Raw genomic sequence first — 23,724 nt, forward strand, 5'->3', positions numbered from 1 at the left:
TTTCCGTGATTGTGATCATTCTGTACTAGTAGACAAGCCATCCTTTTCGTCAATTCGCATCCTAGAAAAACCTCAAAAGAGCCTTTTTAATCATCATCAAATGTGAAGCAAACCTTCTGTCAGTTCCATATCCGTCAAAACTTGCTGAGAAAGTGATAACCACAAATACAAATGGAATTCCTACAAAATCATGGATAGAGAAATATAGATAAACTTATGAACCTTCAAAAAGAATGATGTTCTTCTTAAACATTCAGGAAGTGAGCATGCAACTCTGTGCTGGGATCAGTTTCGAAATTAGCGGCAAGAGAAAAACGATGCTAAAAGATTGCGCGTCGACTATAGTTTGCGCTATTCAGCTGCAAAGTGACGAATCAAATATGCTACTTTTAAGTCGAATCGTGAACAGCACATGAAACAGAAAAGTTTAAAAATAGTATGTTTAAGGTATATATCGAGTTCAAAACTTCCATCGGACGTTTGGATGATACTGCTTTGACTGATGACGATGGCATTGCGTAACGTGGAAACGTCGGAAAGCACAGCAAGGTTTAATTTCCTGGACGTCGATGCAAAAATTACTCCCATCAAGTTAAACCATCACAACATCTTAACAGGCTGATAACGTGCATAATATATTTCACTTTGACCTGATTAATGGTTCGCTTCAAAATAAAAAAAAAGGAACGTGGTCCCTGCTATACTACTACTATCCATGGAAACGATCAGGAACTTTGATTTTGAATAAAACTGACACATAATATCAAGTCAAACTACCGAAGCTTAAGGTATGTTCACACTATACCGGAAAACTTTGGCGCCGGCACAAAAACTATACCAGATAGGGATTCTGTTCACACATAAGAACGGTGATTTTTGCGCGATTCCCTAAAGGGAGCGAAGACGCACGGCGTCTTAAGTGGAGAGTCACATATTGGATAGGTGTTCATACTATACCGAACAGTCGGGGATCCGGAGTATTGTGTAAATTAACACAGCCTCAGAGGCTCCGTGAAATTGTTGAAAAAAGAATGAATCGTCTTAACTTACCCCAAGCAGAGGCGCAATATTTCTTCATTCTGCTATGTCCGCTTTCAAATACTCTTACTATCATAAGATATAACCAGATCCCTTCCAGTAACATCCAGGTAAATGATACAAGGTTGAAGTAATGAAGAAAAACTGCCACAGTCTTGCAGGCTGCCTGTTGTAACGCACAGAGATGATTTCCAGTGAGATTTTGTGAGAGATAGCGTCTACCGCAAATTTCCTCTTTCATTCAATCCGTGCGAAAAATTATCCCAGCAAGCTCACACGTTTACTTGATGGGTGAGGTGACCTGTCACATGTTACCTCACCAATCTGGGATCCCCCTCCTCTATCTAAACACGCCCTTATTGTGACCTTCCTCAGGATTTTGATGCTAAGGTGCAAGCACGCTCACGTCACTCGCTTCCACTTTGAAAAAAAAAAAAGTTTTCATACAAATAGTACAACAAGCTTTCCTGATTTCAAAGAAATATGAGTGCAGTAATAAAAATATCCACACACTAAGAGAAATACCTTGTTTTGTGTGGCCTCAATTCCAGTGAGAAAAATCATCTGAGCTACTGCCAAAGCTGAAACAAGGTTAAGATGTATGATGCTTGTCTCTGATCTCATCAGCCTAATGAGATGGAAAACGAGGAGCGTTTAAAAGGCCTACTGTAAATTAAAAGTAGGTAGTCCGCAATGGTTTCTGTACTAAAATTTTGTAACATGAGGTAAGAGTTCTCGACCTTCAACGTCTCTATTTCTTCTTCTCCTTCTTTCCTTTTTCTTTTTCTATAATTCATTCTCCGGCCCCAATGGCTAGTCTCAGATGTTTTTGAAGTTAGTAGTATACAGCAAAAGTTGCAACAATTGTTATTATTATTATTATTATTATTATTATTATTATTATTATTATTATTATTATTATTATTAATTAGAAGAACCTTAAGTAAAGAGAAGCACCCTGATATTCCCACCTTTCACTAGGAAAATATAATAAAGCATGGTAGGAGAAGTGTTTACATAGTACTTGGCATACTTAACCCTTTCAAAGCCAAATGTGGCCAAAGGCAAATTTCGACCAAAATTTCCAATTTTCATTTTTGACAAACAAATAGCACCATGAGAAGGTACAGGCAGGGTTCATTTGAATGGTCACATCATAGGATTTCGTCCACAAACTCAAAAGTTAGAGTCACCTTACAAAACTCCATCAAACACTCTGGCAGTGAAAGGGTTAAAAGTATTACAAATAGCTGACGCATCCACCTACCTGAGGTATTTAAAAAGTTTTTCACTGATCTTAATTTCTTGAACTTTTCACAAAAATGACTTAGCAGTTACCTCCTTTAACATTTCACCTACGGAAGTGCTTTTCTCGATTGTGTTAAGGATAATAGCCTCTCTCAATCGGCTCAAACCAATTGTGTTTTTGATATTATAACCATGTTCCAAAGCTCTTGTCAAACACTCAGTGGGTGGTTTTTGTTTTGTCGAGTATGATTTTCATAAGCCCCTCATATCGTGTTTAAATTCAGTACTGAAGTACACTTACTTTAGACCGATGAGGGTGACAATTGTAAGAATCTCCCCCAGCAATGATAAGCTACAGCCAACATAAGTAATGATCTCTAAGGCTCGTGTATGGCCCTCGTCGCTGGGATGATCCACCTATTAAAAATAGAAGTCATGAAAATCTTACTCCCTTTTTGTCAAAGACTTTTAGGGACTTGTCAGAAGTTTGCAGGGGGAAGGGGGGGGGGGGGAGTGGAAACAGGGGGAGGGTCACAACGTTTTGAGACTCAGAAAAGGGAGGGGTCATGAAAAATGAGCCGTTAAAAGCGGGAGGGTCATGCAAATATATGCCCGTGATCATATAGAGGTTCACAAATACAAGAAAAAGGAAGTTCTCTATTTGGTAAAAAAAAAAAAAAACTTGGGAGAAATAGGAGAGTCGAGTGATCAGCTGTCAGAATCAGAGTCAGACTCCTAATGCTGTCATCTAAAATGTATGTATATACATTTGTAGCATTACAAAGAACCGATTAGAAATGTATCTTGAGTTTTCATAATACTGACTCACCCTGGTGTATTGCAAGAACTAGATTTTATCTTTTATACAAGAGGGAGAGGGTCATGATATTTAGGCCAAGCTCAAGGGGAGGGTTGGTAAATTTTCACTCCCTTGCAGGAATGGGTCACCTCATTTCCGAACCCAAATTTAAAATTCCCACCCCCCATCCCCCCTGCTAATTTCTGACAAGTGCCTAGTATGTTGGTAGGATCAAACAATGGGAAATCCCGGTAGATTTTAAATTTCCATTCTAAATCGTGGAAGGGTCAATTGTACCTGTTTGTCATCAGTGACTCTCATGAGTACAGCGAAGTGAGTCAGGTGATTACAATGGCACATAGTAGCGCGATCACTTGACATCTGCTTGTCTTTGTGACATCCTTCCGTGGACCAGTATCCTGTTGAGTTACTGAATCTAAAAGGAGATGTGCATCAGTGTAATAGAGAATACTGTAAATTGACAAGTAGGTAGAATATGATAGTTTGGGCGAATATAGTCCCAAATAGAGCTGTTATCAACAGTGACTGAACTAGTTTCGACAACTTCTGCATTTAGTGATCTTGAGAGTTAAAGTGAGTTGTAGCACGCCAGTTGATGGTATTAAAAACTCAATACGGAATCAATGCACACCCACCTAGTACAAAAAGAAGGGATCCTTGGTGTAGGAGAAGGTTGAGAAGAAAAAGTAAAATGCGTCGATGGTGGTGGTGATGAAGAAAAGCAAAATAATTGTGAAATGGTAAGGACAGAAAAAAGAAAACATCAAATTCTTCCACTTTAAACTATGAATTAGATTCCATTCTAAAGAAGGGCCCAATCATTCCCCGCTATACTCCTCATGATCTATTTGTAACGGGGTAGGCTTTATCTATTTACTTTCTCCGGCGATCGATACCAAAAAAACCCTTCCACGTTCGAAAACGAAGCGGATAAGAGATTTCGCCGATAGTAAAATTAATGATAGCTAACTAACGCTTAGCATCCCCCTAGAATACTACTGAGACCTGACGAAAATTTGGAATCTTCCTTTCAAGAGTGGAACACTTTTAAAATAACGTACATTTTGAAAAAACAGAGGAAATATTGAAATATTTAAGTAGAACGTTAGGTCCGTTTACCTGTCTGCGTATCTCCAAAACGCGCACACCATTGTCATCTTGTCTGTTGCCATGAACTACAAGGTGCAAGCAAGCAGTTCCAACATAAACGTAAGAAGTGAAATCCCTACAATTCATATTAGCTATTTTTTTTTTTTTTTTTTGCTAAATTCGATTAAAACATTTCATCAATCAAAAGCAGGGGCTTAAATGGTCTCCTATCAAGCAATGAACTTGTTCAATTCGTGAAAAAATAGGACAAACCATTATTTTCAGAAATGCTTTATTGATTAATGTTGCTCTTATTCAAGGAGTGCCAAGTGTAAGCACTTATCCTGAGTCTTTTAATTCGTGAATGATGACTAAAGGGACGCGAAAACAAAGTTCTAATTAGTACAGAGCAACCACAACTAGCCAAACATTTAGGTCGAACAAACGTATTTTTTAGCAGGGGGACCTCAACCCCATGACCCTTAATGGGACCTGCGATACCCAGCATTTAATCTGGCCCCATTCAGGAAGTATATATTTTGCGGCAGTAGAGTTTTTACTGTCTTGAACGTACCTGTGTATGTTCAAGCCGTATGGTCACGTTGTTTTCAAGTGACTTGTTTCCAGGACGAAATACAGACCCTGACATGATCTTACTGTTCAAATGGTGTGGTGTTCTTTGAAGTACATTACTGTCACTGCAATTTCAAAGAAGTATTTATTGTAAATTTTGTTGAATCTCGTTACGAGAATCACGTGATTTAAGGAAGATTACAAAATTTTTTAAAGAAATAAATTTCTGAAAATTTTGCTACATAATTATTTTCTTTCACTGCATGAATAAATTCAAATTCTAATTCAAACTCTACTGTGTAAATGATATCATTCTACGAGAAAAGCTCGGAGGAAATAAAAATTTGACCGAGGGCTGATTGTAAATTACTTAACAAAAACAGCTATACCTTTAAACATTATAATATGAATACACATAAGCTTGAACTTTAGTCGAAATCAAGATGGACCATTGCTAACGGCTCTTTTTATTGCTATATTCGGTATAATTCTGTCTTTCCAGAATGACACGGATTCTAGAAGATTGTAGATTTGTCATCGATATTTGTCAACAAATTATCATACAGTATCATAAGCCTTGGCAGAATGAATGAGTGAAGGAATAAGGACGAAGGTGACCAAATGGATCCGAACATCTCTTACCTAGTATGAATCTCACTGATATTGTTTTGAATCACTTTGTCCAAATTCTTGTAGAATGCTGAGAAAAAGTGAGCCTTGTCTAATGATGAAAAGGAAGCAAAATAAAAAAAAATAAAATGATTTGGAGCTCAAAGACAAACACTTGCACTTCTAATCACAGATTTTAAAGACATATCGTACTTGTAGAAATTGGCAAAGTAATCTTTATATTGTTTTCCAAGCCAGGTTTTTTAGCACCATTGAAAAGAAAGTTTTGTCGTCCATAGCTTGCTTTCATCACTAAAACGCAAACGAGGGAAATAATAAAGTATTAATGAAATTTAATGCTTAAGAGATTTTTTTTCTACAATTAAGACATGCCGATGCAACCAATTTAAAACTAGAAGTACGTTCCCATCTTAGAGAGATACCCTTTTCGAACCTTTACTAATACTACTATTGGATATTGCAACTCGAGAAAGTGTCAGGGGATTAAATTTTAAACATAAGATAAAAACGTTTTGAATTAAGTTTTTTAAAAAACATACATTTAGTTTCAAAAATGATTTAACATATATTATTATAAATTCTTACTGTTAAAGCAATAGAAAACGTTTTCCGTGTTTGCGTAGCCTGATATAACCACGAGAGGGGTTGGGAGAATTCTCGACAGTTATGCAAACCCGAGACGAATTTATAAAATAAATTTCCCGAGAAAAAAACTGCAAAACTCTTTGTATGGCACTGATTAAAAGAGAATTTCTTACAAGTCGCAAAGTCTTGTTCACGAAGTCTTGCTCGCGTAATCACTTCTAGTTTTGCAAAAAGATGCTTTCCAAAAATACGGACTTTTCTCGCTAAAAATGTCAGCTTAAGCGAAAAAAAATTGGAAACACTTTCTTTGTAACGATTTCCCAAGCTTCAGCCGACGAAGGAATGGGTAAATAAAGTAAACTTGTCGAGTTTTGAACTTGAAAACGTTTTTAAATTCGTGCTTGCGTGATTAGCGCGCGAAAAGCAAAACATCTTGACGCCACAACCATGTTTACATACTCTCATGCAAACACTCCTCCCAGCCAATCAGAGCGCGCGTACGATCGTAGTTATTTTATAAAAGGGCATAGTTATCCAATCCAACTTGTCTGATTTAGGCTCGTTAACGTAATGCATCAAATGAATCATTATTATTATTATTATTATTATTATTATTATTATTATTATTGTGCGCATGTGTGCGTAGCAGGCAAGACGCTTATTTCGAAGCTCTTCACTCTTGATTAGTTTTTAAGACTCAAATTTGCTGAAACCTTGACCAAAATGGTAAAAGACACAGTCCAATCATTGAAACTGGAAAATGACAAGTTAAAAGATAAGATTCAAGAAATTTGTGCTGAATTACGCAACCTACGAGACGAAGTTAAAGCTGAACGAAATGGCGGCCATGCCAGTTCATCTGAAGGCACCGTTGAGGGAAACACTACGGCAACTCCGAACAGCATCCAAGAAGACTTTAAGAAATATGTTAACGACAGGATGTCTCTTATTGAAAAATCTTTGGAACGCTTGTCATCTCAAGTGGATAAAATATCATCTTCATTGGATCAAGCATTGGAATATTCGTATTCATACAACATCAAGCTTGTGGGCGTTCCTGAAGTTAAGCAACGAGAAAGCGCCGGAGATACGCTGGAACTTTGCATGAGAATCTTCAACAAAATTGGAGCTGAAATTCATCCTTATGACCTTGACATTGCCCATCGAGTGCCATCTCGTAACACGTCTGATGGTCGACCGAAACCGATTATTTGTAAATTTACTCGGCGCATCGCCCGTGAAAGTGTTATGGCAGCCCGTAGAGAAGTAAACAGGATCGTTCCTGCTGATATTGGTCTCCGAGAAAGCTCATCTTTAGAACATGCTGCTATCTACGATCACCTCTCCCCACGACTGCAGAGTTTATTATCTGACGCCAAGAAAATAAAGGAAAGATTTCTCTTCTCATTTTGTTGGGCCAAGAACTCCACCATCTGGCTGCGGAAAAATGAAACCTCTCGTCCGATCGCCATTAAAAATTCAACCGACTTGTCCAGTCTCACAGCTCGCCTAGGATCTTCTGGTGATGTTACTACTCCATAAGAACATTAACAAACAATCTACTAAGGTAAATAAAACACTCCTAAGCGAGCTTCCATATTTCAATTACAGCGATCTAATTTCCGCACATGGCCAATTTAATAATTCTCTTAGTTCCTCTCTTCCTACCAAAAAATATCTTGATCGTCTCCCAAGTTATTACGACCTTGATTTATTTACTCTGAATACATTATTAGATAGAAGTTCCGACTCCAACACTTATTACTCTAATACAAGATGTAAATACTTCTCTCCACATAGTTTTTGTGATCAAAAAAGTAAGTTTGCTACTAATCCCTATCCAGATTCTAATGTTTCGTTTATGCACACAAATATCCGCAGCCTAAAGCGTAATTTAGAAAATTTTCAAACTCATTTATTAGATGAACTAGATTTTCATTTTAATATCATAGGCGTAACAGAAACAAGAATAAACAGCTCGACTGAGAACTTAGATTTTAATCCTTCGATTTTGCATTCTAATTTTGAATACCTGCCAACGCCTCTTTCAGCTGGAGGTGTAGGCATGTATATTGATGAGCGATTTCAATATCAAACAATAGAGAGATGTTCTGATGAAGCCTTCCAGGCACTTTTTATCGAATTACATCTTCCCAAAAGTGCAAACATAATATGTGGAGTATTGTATAGGCAGCATAATTCCCCTGAGCGTTTTCAGGAATATTTTGAGTCGACAATGGAAAAGCTTAGCACCAATGGAAAACAGATTATTCTTATGGGTGACTTTAATATAAATCTTCTCCATGTTCATACTAGTACTCACGCCCAAAATTTTATGCTATCTTTGCAAAGCCTGAACCTGACTCCGACAATTGACAAACCAACAAGAGTTCACAACAACTCTTACTCATTAATTGATAACATCTTTATTAACAGTCTAGAATATAGTATCTGTAGTGGAAACATAGTCTCGGATCTAACAGACCACTTTTCTCAATTTTGTATACTAAACTTTTCTACTAATCGAGATCTCTGTGATCAATCGAAATCTAAGCGGTTAACTCGTGACTTCTCAAACTACTCAGAAACAAAGTTCCTAAGTGAGCTATCTGAAATTGACTTAATAGGTACTATTTGTAATAAGACAGACATAAACAAATCATTCTCTACGTTTCACAATAAACTGAACAAGCTCCTCAATAAGCACGCCCCATTAAAGCCAATTTCAAAACGCAGCCTAAGAAAACAACAAAAACCCTGGATAACAAAAGGCATCAGAAGATCAATTAAGATCAAGAATTCACTCTATTATTCTGGTGACAGTAAAACCTACAAAATTTATCGTAACAAAATACTGATGCTCACACGAATAAGTAAAAGGAATTTTTTTCACAACTATTTCGAAGATAACCTAAGTAACATTAAAAAGACTTGGGAAGTCAAATACGAAGTTAATTTAAAAATATTCAACCATCATACCAACTCTTACACATCTTTGGAACGTAAAAGTTATGTTAAATATCTAGGCGTGCTTATTGATGAGAACCTCTCTTGGAAACATCACATTTTACATATAGCCTCTAAAATAAGCACATCGATTGGCATTATTGCTAGGCTAAGACATTTCGTACCACTTAATACTTTACAGCATATATACAGATCGCTGATTCAACCCTATTTGTTATATGGCATAACAGCGTGGGGCCGAGCAGACAAAATCCACAGAAACAAAATCCTATGTCTCCAGAAACGTGCCCTTCGCCTCATGTTTTTTGGTGATTATAAAGCTTACGCAGTACCCTTCTTCATTTCATCCAGTCTACTACCTCTAGATCTTCTTTACCTCTAGTCAGTTGCCGTCTTAATGTATGACGTCTCAAATAACACATCGCCACCTCAAATAAGTAATTTATTTAATTACCAACATAATATTCATTCACATAACACAAGATCATCAACAAAAGGCAACTTCTTTCTCGAAAACTCTAGATTAGACAAGCTAAACATGTCTTTTTCAAGAAACGGTGTTAGAGTCTGGAATAACCTATCTAATGAAATTCGTCAAATGCCTAAAGTGAAATTTAAACGCAACATTCACAATATGCTCCTTCAGAAACTCTCGGAGGCGAATGAGTATATTGATCTATTGGATTTGAATATGTCTTGAAAACTAAACTCAGTTCATTCTATTAGCTTTCTATCTACATTATCCTTCCAGCTTCCCATGTAATCTGCCTTATTTCTCCTGAGAATCTTCGTTATTATTACTAGTCAGTATTCAGTATTCACCTTATTTTAATGTATTGTACGATAATAATTAATTTTACTTAGTATTGTAATTGTATTGTATTGTAATTGTAATTATTCACTTTGTACTTAGTATTCAGCTTATTTTAATGTATTGTGCGATAATAATTAATTCTATTTAGTATTGTTATTGTAATTATTCTACTTAGTGTCAAGCCACTGCTCGCCTCGAATAGCTATAGCTAACTGCGAGCAGTGGTACATCATATTTTGTTTTTTTCTCAATTTTTCTTAATAAACTTGAAACTTGAAACAGTGTATTAGTATCGGTAGTAGTATGATTTGTAGTGATATTTGGCATAAATACCACGGGTGATATTTCGAAATTGTTATCCGTAATTTCACGAGCTGTTAGGCGATTGAAATTTGAGACGCTGCTCTAAGCCGATGAAATTGCAGAAATTTCTCATTTACTAGTATAAAAATACTCACCAAGGCCTGAAGAATTCACAGCGATCACTGTCGAGAAGTTAGTAATACGCGAAGCTATGCTTTCACCAAGTTTCTCAACTACTCTGGCGACACCAAAGACCTGCTTTGATTGAGTGACGCTTGGCTTCAAGGGGGAGTCATTCAAACTTTTCAGCAATTCGCTTGTCTTTTTCCCGGCGATCTACGTGAAATACATGAACATGTCTGTTACAGTGCATTTTACGACAGACAGAAATACTTTGAAGCACTTTAAAGTGAAATACCTTTTACAGTGGAACCTCGATTTAACGAACCTCTATCTAACGAAGTCGTCGATATAACGAACAATTTTCTTTACCCCAAGAATAGTAAAATATATGAAAAAGAAACTCGATATAACGAATCTCGTTATAGCGAACAAATTTTGTCAGTCCCTTGGCTCTTCGTTAAATCGAGGTTCCACTGTATGTTGAACAGACCCACTAGCATAACTTCTTATTTCTTAAACAGATAAACAACATTGAGTATATGTGGACGATCAAAAAAGAAAAGCCAGTAATGCAAGAAACTTTGTACCTTCATTATCCTCTGAAGAAAATTACTAGTGGAATTGCTAGCACTTTCAACTTGGTATAGCAGATCTTTCAGGAACGACACTGTGGCATTGATCTAAAGAGGGAAATAAAACGTCATAAACGTGGGATAGCGATGACAGAAGCTTGGGATACAGGATTCGCGCAAAAAAGAAGCGGTTTCAGGATCCCCTTCCCCCAAGCGTCCCCCCCTCCCCCACCCCGTCCCAAATCCTCTCCAAACCCTGTGGGTGATTTCCCTACCTTGTGAGAAATATTGCAGTTGACGTAATCGGGATAATTTGGATCACCTACTCTAGAGCACCCTTCAGGAACATCTGCAATAAAAACGGGACATTTTATTCAATAAAGTCAAAGAAGCGAGACGATGGAACTATTGAATTTACTGTTTAGAAGACTACGCGTGACTGGCCATATCCTTGAGCCTTAAAAACTGGGTTACATTTTGCCAGAGGATGCAAAATATCCCGAGATCTTAGGCGAAATCGAAAACGAAACGCTGGAAAGTTAACCTATATCTGGCAGGAATTCTGAAAATTATTCATTATTATTAATTACGAGTTATCAAGATTCTGTGCTAAGTAAAAGCAAATAATAATGTTTCTTAGTCAACTTACAAAAACGACTCCGAAAATATATCCAAACACGAGTCCATGACTGTGTGACCACCAGCCCATATGCTCTACTACTGAGCCACAGGAGACTATGTAGAGCACGCGAAGCAATGGACGGAAAGTAATGGTTTGACTCCACTCCGATTGGGGAGCGCTAGTTTTATTGTCAAGTCGCCCTGTCTCTGGCTTAAGGAACATCATCCTTGCGTTTGCACAAAATAAATGCTGAATCATTGCTCGTTGGAGTGAATACCAAAAAAAGCGTAAACCTGTCGACAATTTTGCAAAACGAGCAGGGTAACGATGTTCGAATTTGAATGACTTAAAGATTACAAAGTAGGTTAGCTGATCCTGCCCTTCTACCCCTTCCTTGGCCTATTTGCGCGAAGTAATTGAAAAGTTACTGCCAAATAATTTCCCGTAAAGTTCCGAAAGCCTTTCTGTAATGACCCCCCTCTCTGAATCATGATCGACCCCTGAAGTTAAAGATCCACCAAAAGTGGCAGCTTGACCACAAATGTATTTCCTCTATCGTAGTTACTAAAACCCGGAACAACCCACAATGACCCACAACGACCCACAACGACCCACAACGATCCACAACGATCCGCAACGACCCACAACGACCCACAACGATCCACAACGATCCCACAACGATCCACAACGATCATCAAAGAATACTGATTAACTTTTGAATTTTTTTCAAAAATTGAAAAGCATACTGAATAGCAAACATAACGACTCATGGGACAAAATAAATGAGCAAATGTAGCTTTTCACGAGAAAGAATCTCCATTCAGAGACACATTTGTAAGTACGATCGATGTCTCTTCGGCCGGCCATCGAATAAAGATTTGTATAAGTCACATGAAAAGTTTCATCAGCTTTGTTCTCCGTAAACATCCATCTACATTCGTGCCGCGACGCGCTATACTTTCTTGCTGATTTCTGCGCTAACGAAGCAAACTGGGATTGCAGTGTTATGACAATGATCATTGTCATTGTCGTTGTGGGTCGTTGCGGATCGTTGTGGATCGTTGTGGGTCGTTGTGGGTCGTTGTGGGTCATTGTGGGTCGTTCCGGGTTTTAGTAACTACGTTTCCTCTATTCAATAGAGGAAAAGTATAGGCAGAGACTGCTAAATCGATCCTCGTCAACGAGAGTCTAATTTGCTTTTGAGACTTCACGATAATATTACTTGTGGTATCAAGAGGGTCCCAATGGGGTGGTGGCTTTTACGGTTATCGGCTAAAATTTTGGCTCTTTTACGGCTATCGGTTAATTTTTTTCAGTTACGGTTAACGAAAAAGTTAAAAATTAACTTCTTTTTTTTCAAAACGTTAAATATTAATTAACCCGTATTTTTTTATATCTTTAAATCAAAATAAAGGTCTTCGGATCATCTCGGGATGAAACAAGCTATTCTTTTGAAAAATTTTAACATTTTATATATCAAAAGGTTGAATACTTTTTATAAAGTATTCCACTTCTAATACATTATTTTACACATAGACATGTCAATATGTCAATTTAAAAATAATCTTCGTGAAAAAGCAAAAGCAGACACGCAATCGCCCAACTCAAGGCCGGGGCGCGACATTCATTATAACAGAAATGGCCGTTTTCACACTATCCGCTCCAGATAGCCTGTGTACAGCCGCCCCCTCCCCCCGCAGAAAAATCGAAGAAGGGGTGTCTGTGGGGAGGGCGCGACTGTACACAGGCTAGTCTCAGACGGATGATCAATTTCTAGCTCTAGTGTGTGCCTAGGTCTTGGTTAACACCTAAAAGGCGCTTTGCCTAACGTGCGTACGGAGTCACACTAGCCGGGAAGCAAAAAACGCAACCATAAGTAAGTTTAGCACCTTCCTTAAAAGTAGCAAATCTAGGTAACAATTTCTTTTACGGTTAACTCTTTTTTACCCTATTTACGGCTAACGGTTAAAATTTTTCAATTTTTACGGCTATCGATTAAATTTTTGGCCGTTTTACGCCTATCGGTTAACCCATTGAGACCCTCTATCAAGCTCCGACATCGAGGCTCGCGTACGATTTTGGCGTCTCCTATCAATTTTTCAGTTTATGAATTAAAACATATCGTTATTAAAATTTCATCATTATATCAATAATACTCACAGTCCTTTGTTATGTTTTTCATCAAGAAGTCGTTTCCAATTGGAATTACCATAGTTCCATTTGGCGTTTTCATGCCAATTGACATTCGATCATAGCCTACCCCTTGTTTAAGTAGAGCTTCGATGTAGTAGAGTTTATTCTGCTGCAGAAACTGAGGAGTGGAAACCTGCAAGGGGCTTAACGTAGAATCGCTGCGAAAAATTGGGGAAAATCGTGCAATAAAAAGTTAACAGTCCTTTACCTCAATAGCTTCTCTGCAGTTTAAAGAGAAAAAGCCCTCTGAATTTATAGGGGTAACACAATTACTGGTATGATTGACGTAGGAATTGAACTACCGAGGACTAATCCAGCCCGCGGTTAGGACGGGGATTCAACTTCGGAGCCCCGGATTACAATTCCAGCGCTCTTAAACGCTCGACCGCACGCTGCCTCCGCTCGAAAAAATATGACGTTAAAGCTTGAATCTCAACAGCTACTTAGCACGCAAGTGAAAACCTTGAAAGTAAATTGACTGTGCTCCGAAGGGAGAAAAATGCTATTGCACGCACCTCTAAAGGGACTGAGAGAAATAGGGTGAGACCAAAGGAGACAAGGAGATAAATAGTGGAGAAATTACTAAAGGGAGTCCAAACAGGGATCTTGGGCTGAGGTCTCCATTGGTGCCCTGGACAGAGGACGTTGGAAATCGATGATTTCTTGGGGCGCTTTCTATTTAGGCAAAACTTCCGGTTGAAAACTCCGGAAACATTCCGGGCCGAATTAAGTTTTACGTGAAAATCCCCAAAGCGTTCTAGCATCGGACTTGCAGCGCGTGCAGATGTTATTTTGAACGATAAGATAGGGAATGAAAAGAAAAAGCGCAACTGCCCGTGAACAACGCCCGACGGCAAACATTGGAAATGACGGAAAATTTTTTTTTAGTGCCAGCCGCCGGTCGAAACAGAATTGCGCAAATGGAATTGGAATTTTTGTTCCAACAGGTTGCAAAGAAAAACGTAGGATACCTCGGAAGGTCGTCCGTTTGGTTCCAGAAAAATTCCGGTCAATACATTAATTTTGTTCCATTTGCATCGGTTGAACCGGAAACGTTGTCCAAATCGAAAGCACACCTGCTCTACCTCCTCAGGTGGGAAAAAGGATCTGGTGACCATGATGATGATGATAATGATGATGATCAGTAATGTTTATGATGGTGATAGTGATGACGACGACGATATTCATGATGTTCATGATGATTATGACGATTCTTATGTTGCTCTTACCATAGCACAAAAGTAGATAAAAAAGACTGTCTTACTTGCAACAGTTCTGAGGTGCATCCCCAACGTTAGTAGCTTGATTGATAATCATTTTCTTTTCTCTAGGGTTCATATCTCCGCTGATAAACAACTGACAGGTATCATCGCAAAATGTGTAGAAAGTGTAATTTCCCGTCTCTTTGGCGAGCAGATAAGAACGATATCGAGCCCCATAATCTGTTCCGTATATTTGCTGTCTAAATCTTGAGATATATCCACTTTTGGTAGCAGCTTTTTGAAAAGCTGGATTTGTCGTCAGTTTTTTGATGTCATTCCCTGGGATTTTCAACCATCTCTCATAAAAAACTTTATCAGATTCTAAAAAAAAAATGATAAAATCTATTTCAGTATTCTTAGACTGTATTTTAAAATGAAATTGATTTCCATAATGTTTAATAATTATTCTTTGAATTTCTGGTGAATAGTGGCAGGACATTTAAAAGAACGCGCAAAAATCTACTTCACTGTCAGCAAGGTAAGAACTAAGTAATGTACAAAGTAATTTGTAACTCGAAGAGTTTAACAATCAGCAGAGATTAACATCGTACCAAGAGCCCTCGTTACCCTGACAAAGCCTTCAGGAGTCTGGGACGAATAGAGACTGTAATTACAAACTAACTAGGTTGCGACTACGTGAAATTGCCTCACCCATATCAATTCAAGTGGCGTTTTCAAGATAATGGGTTGAAATTACAAAAAAAAAAACACATTAAAAAAACATCTTTTTCGTTAAAATAACGAGGTGCGAGAAAGGGTAGCTAGTCAAGCAACCAAACCTTGAAAGGTCTATTTTGAACTTTTTTTAAAAAATAAGGCACTAGATATAGGCGCATCTACCTGAAAATAAAAAGGTATATTCGATTAAGGGTGTTTCTTGGTGTTGAGGCAACCATTGTTGGTTCACTTTTGTGTTGTGTTGCGGATAGTGCTCTGCGTCTTCAATCTTTTGTATTACGGTCATTTGATGATTGCACCCGTCCTCAACACCAATAGACTACCCCTTTTATAAGTCCCTTCCAAATGTATTGAAATGCATTCGATATATTATTACATTGTTGAAGCTTATCGTAAATCTTCTATTAAGCTCCCCTCTCAAATTAGCCCCCCCCCCCCCTCCCCTTTTCAGGGGAAGAGAGTTAATAAGCACCCCCCTCTCTTTTAACTCTCCAACCTCCCCTCGCCTAATTATTCTTCATTAATAAATAAGAGACTGTATTAATCAATCAGGACTGTAAAACGTCGTGTGGACTGATCTGGGATGATTAATTCACCAACTGGAAGTTGGCATTTGATTCTGATCCTCGGCTAATTCTCTGACCCTCTTGTACTTGAGCTTTTTCACTTTTTATCCTTAAGTTCTTTATGGAGAACTGATACCATCGTCTTTGCTAAATTAAATAAGCCTCCCCCCCGCCTCCCCCCACCTCTAAACGTGTTTGGAACTAAGCCCCGGGAGGCCTAACAGAGGACTAGCAGTAACTAAAAACCAGTACACGCTAAACGCATTTTTATCAGGACTGTTTCCAAGTTTTTTTTTCCATTCCGGTTGTGATCCCGCTGGGATATAAGCCTATCCGTTTAAAAGCGCTCCTAAAACCCCTTACGAAGATGTATCATCCCAGCGCTTTTAAGTAGCAGTAAACGGTATGCAAGAAAAGGCGTCATAAGCTTTGTTTTAGACAAAACCGCTCAAGTTGAAATTAAAATGGTGAGCGTTATTAGCAGTTTACATTAACGGTTGAATGGTAATCCGTTAATGTCAAAGAAATGAAAATTAAATCAGTCAATATGGCTTTATATCACTTATACATAGTTATGAGATGTGGAGTAGTGCTCAAAGGTGCTCAAACCCTATTGTGACACACTTAAGCGCTCGTACATACGTGATAACAGCTACTTGAAATAATATCTCGATAATGCTCTCTTTTTTGCTACATTATATTATGTAGTCAAAGAGGCCAGTGGCAACCAATAGTTATCAGCTCTACTTTTTAGAATGCGTTTTTTCTAGGTTATTAGGCACAATTGTCATCTCCGAAATTAAGCAACTTGTCAGCTATGATATGCAAACTCTCGTTAGAACTAATGAAATATCTCAGGAACGTAATGAAAATAATTTCGTTTTAAATAAGCAACATAATACCAGCCTGTTTGATATGATGCTTTCTATAAAGTATGTGTGGATCAAATTGTAACAACTGAAATTTTCGTTCGGTTCTTTTTCAATTATGAAATCCCATTCTTTTCAATAAAAAAACCTACTCATTTAATCTAGCGAGCAGATTTAGCTTTTTGTTGGTGCAAATTATTGGATGCCCCTCAAAAACATGTCAAAACTAAAACAAGTCAAACTATAAGATTTAAAATAACGAGAAATATGCCTGTGGGACCATCAAGTCATATTAAAACATTGAAAATATTCTAACTATCTTCCTCCCCATTTGTTGATTATTCCGCGGATTATTGAATTTAATCAGATCTCAGTTCTGAATACTCAACAGAAATTTGAATTTTATCTTGAAATGTTTATTCGAAACTGACCAACCGCCTGGAATTTCCAGTTGGAATCAAAATTAATCAGAGGAATTTATTGAAAGCTAGAATTAAAAAGACTGAAGAATGAAGGTTCCGAAAAGTAATTTTCTACTTTTCCTCAGTTTGTTTTTTATAGGATAAAAGCAATTACTTCGTCATTTTACCGGACATATATTTGCTCTTCAATGACAGAGTGGTCAGAATGATTCCGGTGGAATGACGCTTAAACTCCAAGTTAAAACCTTCAACAAAAGCTCCCTTAATTGCTTTATTAGCGAACAGTAGTTCCTTCTCCCTTTCAACAGATCCTTATGTGATTAATTCAGTTTCTTAGCAGGTAGAGTCTCAGAACTTAGTTCAATAGCCTTAACACAAAGTTCAAAATCATAAAACTTTACTTCGTGTATTGACCAAAATGAAATGGGTATCTGAAACAAACTCCGCCCGTTACTATTCTTAGTCTATTTATCAATTACATCTCATAAAACTAGTCGGACGACTGGCTTTAGGGAAAGCAGCAGCTTATTTCAATTGGGAAACAGCATTCATTTGTTCAAGTTGAACTCATAAGTATTCGCTCACAAGACCCTTAGAAATTGCTTAATGCTTGAACTGCTTAGACGAGCACGACTGTCTGACAAGTCGCTTAGCTAAAATAGTACAAAGGTAATAATGTCGGTCTTTATTTCGGCCTGATCAGGCGATATCAACCGCTCGAGATGTTTTTCTTGTCCTGTGCGACTCTTAAAAGTTGCTACATGTAGTGGTTTCATTGTTTGATCTTTGAGTTTTTCCCAAATTTTCATCGCAAAAGCAGATGATCCGACAAGGGTGTTATTAGTAAAAAAAAAAATAAATAAAAATCCGTTCATACGTTCAGGTTTAGGATTTATATAAAAAATGAACTAAAGAAGTTATCTTTCAAAAAAGAAAAAAAAAAAGATCAATGCTGCTTACCTTTCAGCGAAGAAGGAGACGGTAAAATAATCTGCAGTTAAATGGTTATTAAAAAGTCAAAAACGTACTTTTAAATATCAGTCAAAAAATTTTGCATGCGAGAGAACACTAACCTGAAGCAGGAAAAGATACAGTACAGTACTACAAAGCATTCTCCTCATATCAAAAGAAAATTTTTATCTTAGTCAGGAGCACAGTTTGAACGCTTTCGTGCCCCGAGCCCAATATGCGCGCTCGTATTACGCTAAGATACCGTTTTCCTTCACTGACTGGATTGTAGTCATGAGGTTCCATCATTGCCTTGTTCTACCATCTGCCTGTCAATCTGCCAGATATTTGAATTAAGTGGACGTCAATTTAACTGGCGACCAATTAGATTGCGAGTGTGCGACGGGGTGTTGACTTTTCATCAGTATTTCAGTATTGTGCTAATGAACTGTCTGTTAAAGCACTGACTCTCTTTCTCTCTTTTGTTTTCGTCGATGTATGGCTTGTTAGCTCTCGTTAAATCCCGGCCATTTAATTTCAGTCACATAATTTACTTTTAAAAGCTCGCTGAAACCTCAAATACACTTTGTGCGGCTTTTTCGGTTTTCTCCGCAAATTGTTCGTGCATAATAGCGTCCATATTGAGGTGCGAAGCTGCAGAAAAAGATAAACAAAGCTGATTTTGCTACTTTGTCTGTTTATATTGAATGACAGTGGTCTTTCTCAAAAGAGCTTTTCATACAACATTCAATGCGGCATTGTTTCCCTGGGTTCTTGAGAAATTGTAAGAGAGCATGAAATGATACAAAATTTACCCCTTTTTTTCCAAATGAAATGAATTTTAATATTATATTCGGAAATTACTAACACAAAAACGTCTCCTTGTTGAATTTTCATATTTACCGACAACTGCGATAAATATTCATTCTGTAATCACCGGTTGTTACGGTTTTCTTGGGAACGGCCAAACGAGACTTGCGTCTTTAGTCATGCCATAACAAATTAATCCACTGGCTTAAATCGGATGTAGAAGAATAGTTCATTTATTAAATCCCTGTCAATGCAAAACAGTACGGAAAGGCCTAATTAAAAAGAAAACTCACAGTTTCTTGTGGTGTCCATGACAAACATCATCTACCACGAAATTGATACAAAATTGTTCTGCCTAAAGAGTACTGTATTTGTAGGGTTCTATCAGTCGTGAGATTGATTAACGTTTTTTACTCAGGGTTATTAAAAATAAAATGCTCTCCAGCAATTTTATCTTAAGAATAAACGAGGGCTTTAATGCGATTCTTTCTTGAATGAAATCTCATTGCGATAATCTGATTTCCACAAAGCGGTAATATTTCACAGTTCTATCACAGTGTGACAAAAGGTAGTTCTTGATAGATATTGCGTCAATGTTGCAGTACAAAGATGTTTCGAGATGATATAAAGAGCTGTAATAATCCTGATGTAAGCAGCAATGAAAGATATCTTGCTTGTTGTTATCTTAAACTGCACACAAGCTTTCTTTTGCAAAGATATTTCATACATCGATAAAATAGTTCAGTAGAAACCAATTAGCGTAGACATGGTTGAAGCTAGGTCCGTGGCGCCCCAACGGTTACCATGACTACGGAATAGGCGCAGGTGCAGTTCTCTGGTACAACTTCCTGTTAATTTTGGAATACTGAAGGCGTTCAGCTTTTTGTGACGATTGTTATTCTACGCAAAAAGTAGTTGTGGCCACACATTCACTTTGCGTAACATGATTGAGCAATGTCTGGCTTTGAACAGACTACTGCGTACAAACTTTCAGTTGCTTACAGTGTAAACGCCACTTGCACATCTCCCACAATGCACTTTATTTGCCTCCAAAGTTTTGCATAACCTATGTTTTTCATTTCTCCTCGGTATTACAGCCGTCCTATGAGAAATTGAAGACTGAATGCTTATGCAAAATTTTGGGGGACAAATAAGGTGTATTATGGGAGATATGTGCAAGTGGCGCATATCTTGTGATTTAACTGTACCCTTGGTTTAAATTCTTTTCTTTTGTGTTTTGGTATGGTAATGTATGTTAATGGGTTTCGAACAAGGGAAAATAAAGTTTAAACCAAGGGTAAAATTATACCACAAAATATACATTCACGTAGTTATCTTGGCATTTCAATCTATCAATCTGATTGGTTCGCTGCCGTGAGCTATTCTGCATAAAGGTTACTATTCATTCAAAATATTTCTCAGTTTCTGATTGGCTCAAATTCCCAGACTAATTGTTATGCAAAACAAAAAATGTTCGAAAAGTTGCAAGGGCTCATTTGGGCCGGAGCGAAGAGAATTGAGTGAGTGAGTAATCTTTCATTCTAGAATATACTGCATGACACAATGGCTGCAATGGCAGGTATGACAACCCTTGAAGTGCTTTTTTACTGATCGTCCTTTACAGTCACTCACTAGTTATCTTCGACATAGTCTCCAAGTTCAGACGCCCCCCACCCCCCTCCCCCTCCCCCCCCCGCTACCCCAACCCCGCATGACCACTTACACACCTACACATTTCTTCAAACGAGTTGCTTGACTTAATATGCAAGTGATAGTTTCCATGTGAGATAATCAAAATTCAAATTTCAAAAATTGCAAAATCATTCCCTTGTGATTTTATAGTGTAGCTCCACGTATGCTCAAGATAATGGCCTCATAAGTAAGAAATTGTTATTTTCTATTTGCAAAAGAATAGTGCAAAATTGCTTTTTGACGTCACTGATATGGTTAACATAGCAACATCGGAGGGGAGATTGTGTATTGTCAGGATTTTATAGAGCGTTTTCACTCACGTGGCAATTTTATAGGATTGGTTTGGTACACCAACATGGCCACCGTTTTATTGCTTCGGAACACCAATATGGCCGCCGTGACGTCATGTGAAAACGCTCTATTGAAGAAAGTTCTTCTTGACTTGGGCTGCTGCATTGCGAGCTTAATTTTTTATATAAAACATGAAATGAACAACTAAACAAAAGATTAAGAATGAATATATATTTTTAAAATTTGCCAAATATTTCGGTTTAAAAGACAAACCTTCTTCAGGGGCTAAAAGAAAAATGAAGATGAAACTGAAAGTTCGTTACAAATAAGGGTTTGAAAATATGAAATTAAAGCAATAGATTGTGATTGGTATATTTGACTAGGTAGTATATATCGTATATCAACGAACTTCGTCACGTCTATTTACTCCTAGAGGAGACAATGTTATCCCTTTGTGTATTAAGTGAGCCTCCAAACCCTGTCTCACTGCGTCACGGTTGCTACGTATGAGTTCAAGAAAAATGAGACAAACATCAATCATTAGATGTGAAGATTGATTGAAAACAGTATTGAAATGCAGGGGGACAGGAGCGTGATCGCTGTGTTGATGGCGGCTTAGGATGGATCGGCGGTGTTCAGCATATCGTTCATTAAATTGGCGTTTATTCTCACCGACTTACTGGTATTTGCATTTGTTACATTTTATCTATATTTTTCTTTTAGCCCCTGAAGAAGGCTTGTCTTTCAAAACGAAATATTGGGCAAATTTGTTTAAATATATATTTTGGCTTTATTCATTTGTTTACATGTTCATCGCCTTGCCGTAAGAATTAGCTTGCCTTTTTATATTTTATACAAGTTGTTATTGCACTGATCCAGGTCTACAACCAGGATATCTGGCACCACTCAACGGTTTGTCGCTGCGGACTTGCTGATATTTTCAATTTTTGTGTTAGCCTCGTTCTCCCTTGAGGAGTTATGTGCTTCCTTGCGCTGATTTGAGAGGGATCAAGTTTCCTACAATTAGGGGGCTTTTCCTTGCCGGCAGCAGGTAATGGTAACAAAATGTAGATTTTTTTTAGGTTAATTGTTAAATGAGTAGGCGGCCTTGTGCTCTCTGGAAGCATGGCCAGTTAACCATGATCTTGTACAGCAGCCAGTACCCTATTTTCCAGTCAAAAACAGTTCTTTCTTTAATCCTTGGTTGCTATATTGAATGGGAGAAACATTTGCTTATACATCCGTCCAAGAAATTCCGGAAGTCACGTGACCGAACTAACGTCCGCCCGTCCGTCCGCGCCTCAAGGAAACCAATCTGAACTGTCACTCTTTCTAGCTAGTGTTGAAACTTAAACCTGATATTTCATATGCATAAAATTGTTATGGTCTATTGACAGCTGTCAAAACAGGGTATCAGCTTACCACATGACGATTTTTTCAATATTATTGCTACCCGCGCAGTTAGCTCAATGGGATAAGCGCTGGTCTGCTGAGAGGGAGGTCGCGTGTTCAAACCCCGGCCGGACCAACACTCAGAGTCTTTAAATAACTGTGGAGAAGGTGCTGCCTTTGTAATAACATCTGCAAACGGTTAGACTTTCTAGTATTCTCGGATAAGTAAGCCGTAGGTCCCGTCTCACAAGCCCTTGTACGTGTAATAAAAAAATCTGTGGGACGTTAAAGAACCCGCACACTCTTCGTAAAGAGTAGGGTACTACATGCCCGGTGTAGTGGTCTATCTCACTTTCACACTCATGTATGGGAGCATCATTACTCATTCCTTCATTACTTGTAAACTGCACCTAAGCAGTCTGGCAAAGTCCCCCAACCATTGTTGTAAATTATCCCTGAAAAGCCCCGAGGGGAGTGGATTATAAGATATTTACAATTCACAATTTACATATACAATTTTCTAATGATATCAAATGATGATAATAATGATGATGATGATGATGATGATGATGATGATCACAGTGATGATGTTTATAATTGTTACTGTATGCTGCGTGTACCTGTAAATGAGATCTGTTCTTCACAAATGAATCCTTTCTTGATAGTGCATTTCAAGTCATTGAAGAGCCCGTATGTTCCTTGAGGGTATTGTTTGGCAATAACCACACATAGTCCGTCACCAGTAGGCTGCCCACTCTGCCAGTGTGGATTGGTCAGCGGTTTTCCAGTGACCCATGTCCAATTATTCTTTTCAGAAGACCTATTTGATAAGCCAATGAACCACTCATCATCTGCTGTATTAGAAAGATTTTGAATTTCTTCTTTCACAAACTTCCACTTGCGGTCGGTTTCCAAGGTGACGAGGTGCCCGCCCTCTTCTATGCATTGCCTTTGGCCGTCTGACCAAGAGGTGATGTTATCGTTATAAAACTTATACATTACACCATCTTGAATAGCTAAATACATGGTCAGAAAAAAAAAAAAAAAAAGATTGTTGAAAAAATCATGTTAAAAAGGCACAAGCAACTTAGCTAGAGCTTACCAAAAAACGAAATTATATAGCCTGTCTTCAAGGCGTTTGGCGGATCGAGAAAGAAACCACTATATATATATATATATATATATATATATATATATATATATATATATATATATAT

General features: G+C 37.8%; 1 protein-coding gene across 1 annotated transcript in view; it reads right to left on the minus strand.

Moving 5' to 3' along the window:
- LOC140934255 (uncharacterized) overlaps positions 1–23,724 on the minus strand; it is a 33,683-nt gene that overhangs the window by 5,126 nt on the left and 4,833 nt on the right. Inside the window, exons 3-17 of the mRNA XM_073383915.1 lie at positions 23,128–23,523; positions 14,842–15,160; positions 13,545–13,735; positions 11,038–11,111; positions 10,778–10,870; positions 10,223–10,403; positions 5,591–5,689; positions 5,411–5,489; positions 4,770–4,893; positions 4,226–4,281; positions 3,383–3,515; positions 2,588–2,703; positions 1,564–1,666; positions 1,051–1,204; positions 114–180 (exon numbers count right to left, since the gene is read on the minus strand). Coding sequence (XP_073240016.1) covers positions 114–180; positions 1,051–1,204; positions 1,564–1,666; positions 2,588–2,703; positions 3,383–3,515; positions 4,226–4,281; positions 4,770–4,893; positions 5,411–5,489; positions 5,591–5,689; positions 10,223–10,403; positions 10,778–10,870; positions 11,038–11,111; positions 13,545–13,735; positions 14,842–15,160; positions 23,128–23,523 — 2,185 coding nt within the window. The remainder of the gene's footprint in view (positions 1–113; positions 181–1,050; positions 1,205–1,563; positions 1,667–2,587; positions 2,704–3,382; positions 3,516–4,225; positions 4,282–4,769; positions 4,894–5,410; positions 5,490–5,590; positions 5,690–10,222; positions 10,404–10,777; positions 10,871–11,037; positions 11,112–13,544; positions 13,736–14,841; positions 15,161–23,127; positions 23,524–23,724) is intronic.

This window comes from Porites lutea, chromosome 4 (assembly GCF_958299795.1).
Source record: "Porites lutea chromosome 4, jaPorLute2.1, whole genome shotgun sequence".
In the NCBI taxonomy this organism is placed as follows: Eukaryota; Metazoa; Cnidaria; class Anthozoa; order Scleractinia; family Poritidae; genus Porites; species Porites lutea.